General features: G+C 34.1%; 1 protein-coding gene across 1 annotated transcript in view; it reads left to right on the top strand.

Moving 5' to 3' along the window:
• The window catches only part of LOC137984061 (tetraspanin-7-like), a 22,864-nt gene that overhangs the window by 20,153 nt on the left and 211 nt on the right, over positions 1 to 2,500 (top strand). Inside the window, exon 7 of the mRNA XM_068831269.1 lies at positions 50 to 2,500. This exon is cut by the window's right edge and continues 211 nt beyond it. Coding sequence (XP_068687370.1) covers positions 50 to 121 — 72 coding nt within the window. The 3' untranslated portion in view covers positions 122 to 2,500. The remainder of the gene's footprint in view (positions 1 to 49) is intronic.

Genomic DNA, 2,500 nt, shown 5'->3' with positions numbered 1-2,500 from the left:
ATCGAACTGAAATATCACTAATAATTTTCTGTGATTGATTTATTTTTAGCTCCTTGGTGTGGCTTTGTCTTGTTGTCTGGCAAGCAGTCTTCAACATTCCAGTAAATATGAGCTGGTTTAGTAAGCTCTTCCAGCTGTTGCCTGCAGTTTTTTTACAGTCATAATCTTCTCCATTTTAGATAGAAGAGTTCCCAGGTTGTTTTGAAACGTTTTCATTTATTTTAATACCATTATAAGCAATCTGATGTTCATGTTTCGTTTTATCTTTTTCTTCTCGTTGCTTTAAAGAAATCAATTTTTCATTGTAGGCTTGCTTACCTAAATGTCATGATAGTATAACAAAAGGATGCATATAACAAAAGGTGCATATCATCCACTTTCTTTTGTCTTTGTCCTCTAAACCTCTTTTTCAAGCTGAGTTTTAATATATTGAAAAAAGGACTGTTGTGTGCAAACTATATTGTTTTTTATTACTTTGATTGGACTCCAGGATGAAAGAAAAACTGTTTTGCTCATTTTTATCTAATTCTAAATTGCCATCATTTTCTGGATGTCATAAAATCTTTTTTAAGGAGTTCAGCACCAGTTATTGCTGGAGTGGGGTCACATTGTAACATCAAAGTACTGAAAACGTTTCTTTTAACCAGTGTGGCTCCAACCATTCAGTATTATCTTTTATATACATGTAACGACCCCAGATGATAACAACTGCATGGTTCTTGTAACTGTTAACATTGAACAGGTTACATGCATCATAATACAGTTCAACAGGATGCAAGCAATCGGAAAAAAGATGCAATCTCAAAGGGTCATGTGAACTGACACAGGGTTACCATCAAACCTTTCCTTTGTTAGAAAAATTAGAGAAATGACAACAAAGTAGTCCCTTTCCCTCTAGTTTCCTTTGATTATCCCAACCTTTTTTAGGTATTAACTTACAATCCAAGTTTAGTTTATTGCAAATTAGTTTCTGGAAAAAGAATATTGTCCTTAAAGCCACTGAAATTTGATTATACCAGTCTATCAATATTATGATTATTTAAATATATTTGATTTTTCCTCTTTGTAAAGATTCATTTTGCTAATAAATTAATTATTAATTAATTTTGGAGGGTACTTTTCGTTTTTCTCACTTGAACAGTGCTAAGAAAATTCATGTGTTGGGTAAGAGTTGCTGAAAATGATAACGGTTTTTGTCAATTAGGTCTTTCAGGAAATATTTTGTGTGCAAAAGTAATGTGACTCACCGCAACATTCCTCTTATTTTATGACTGGAAATGGTTTCTGTTGGTAACTGCAAAAGTTGCTTCTTATAATAATAATATAGTATTGTGCAATTCATATGCTGGTAATCCTGTTTTGAAACCCAGTCTGTTCTGTCAAATGGCAGATAAAATGTATGCTTTAAAACAGAAATGTCAGCTCTCAGGGACAGATCCAGGATTTTTCTTAGGAAGGGGTGCACCACTAAGGAATAGCACAGCTGACTGGTGATGTTCCTTTTTTCTCTCTTTTTTTTATTTTTCTTTTTCTTTTTATTTATTTATTTTTTTGCAGAATACCAGTTGTATTAGAAAGCCTCAGGTGCACCCCCTGCACCCCCCTCCCCCTAGATCCGCCCCTGGCTCTGATTAAATTGTTGCAATTGTATATTCCTAGAGCGGTTTTCAAGTGAGGGTCTTAAAACAAATACCAAAGTAATTACTTTGACCAATCACAGCAGATGCAAACAGTGCAATGAAGCAATCCAAATTCGCAGCAATTTCATGTAACTTGCTCAAAGCGTGGGAAAAATTGGGCGTGCGAGTTGGTTTTCCTTCTCATTGATTGAGAAATTGGCGCAAGATTTTTAGACCAATTGCAATCACATAGTTACTTTCGACAATCATTTGAAAACTTCTGTATTGACTTCCAGAACCTTATTAGAAGGTTCAAGCTAATGCCTATAGTAAACATTAAAGATTAAGAAAAAATACAGTGAAGCATTTGCTGGATAATATGCTAAAAGCAAAACAGTAAAATTAACAAGAGAAGTGGGAGACTCATAAAAACTAATTAAATGCTTCCTACACTGAGTGTAGTGAATTTCCATTGTGTGGTTATGGTTCAGTTATATGGTCATAAAGATAGCACAGCTACTGCTTTAATCATTTTACTGGCAACTGCCTTTTTTAGAGTTTAGTGAGTGGTCATTTCTCAGGAGAAGTTGGAAAACTAAAATTTGTTTAAGGTACTTATGCCATGTTTGATTTATTAACATTTAGAAACAGTTAAAATCCAGAAATTTCCTTTGTTCTGTTATCCTGTAGAGTTATCAAAAGTTTGGATATCTAGGATGTGGACTATTGGGCAACTAAATAATGTCTCCTTTAAAACTGTTGTTGTGGGGAGCCAGGGAAGATTGATAAAAGGAAATAGCTTTTCAGTTTTTCTGGAAAATGCTAATTGTAGGCACTTGAAATGATTGAGAGCTGTCCTGTTATCCACAGCTTTGGTTTTC

Source organism: Montipora foliosa, chromosome 13 (assembly GCF_036669935.1).
Source record: "Montipora foliosa isolate CH-2021 chromosome 13, ASM3666993v2, whole genome shotgun sequence".
Classification (NCBI taxonomy): domain Eukaryota; kingdom Metazoa; phylum Cnidaria; class Anthozoa; order Scleractinia; family Acroporidae; genus Montipora; species Montipora foliosa.
The sequence above is the reverse complement of the archived record's forward strand: the minus strand, read 5'-3'. Positions and strand labels throughout refer to the sequence as shown.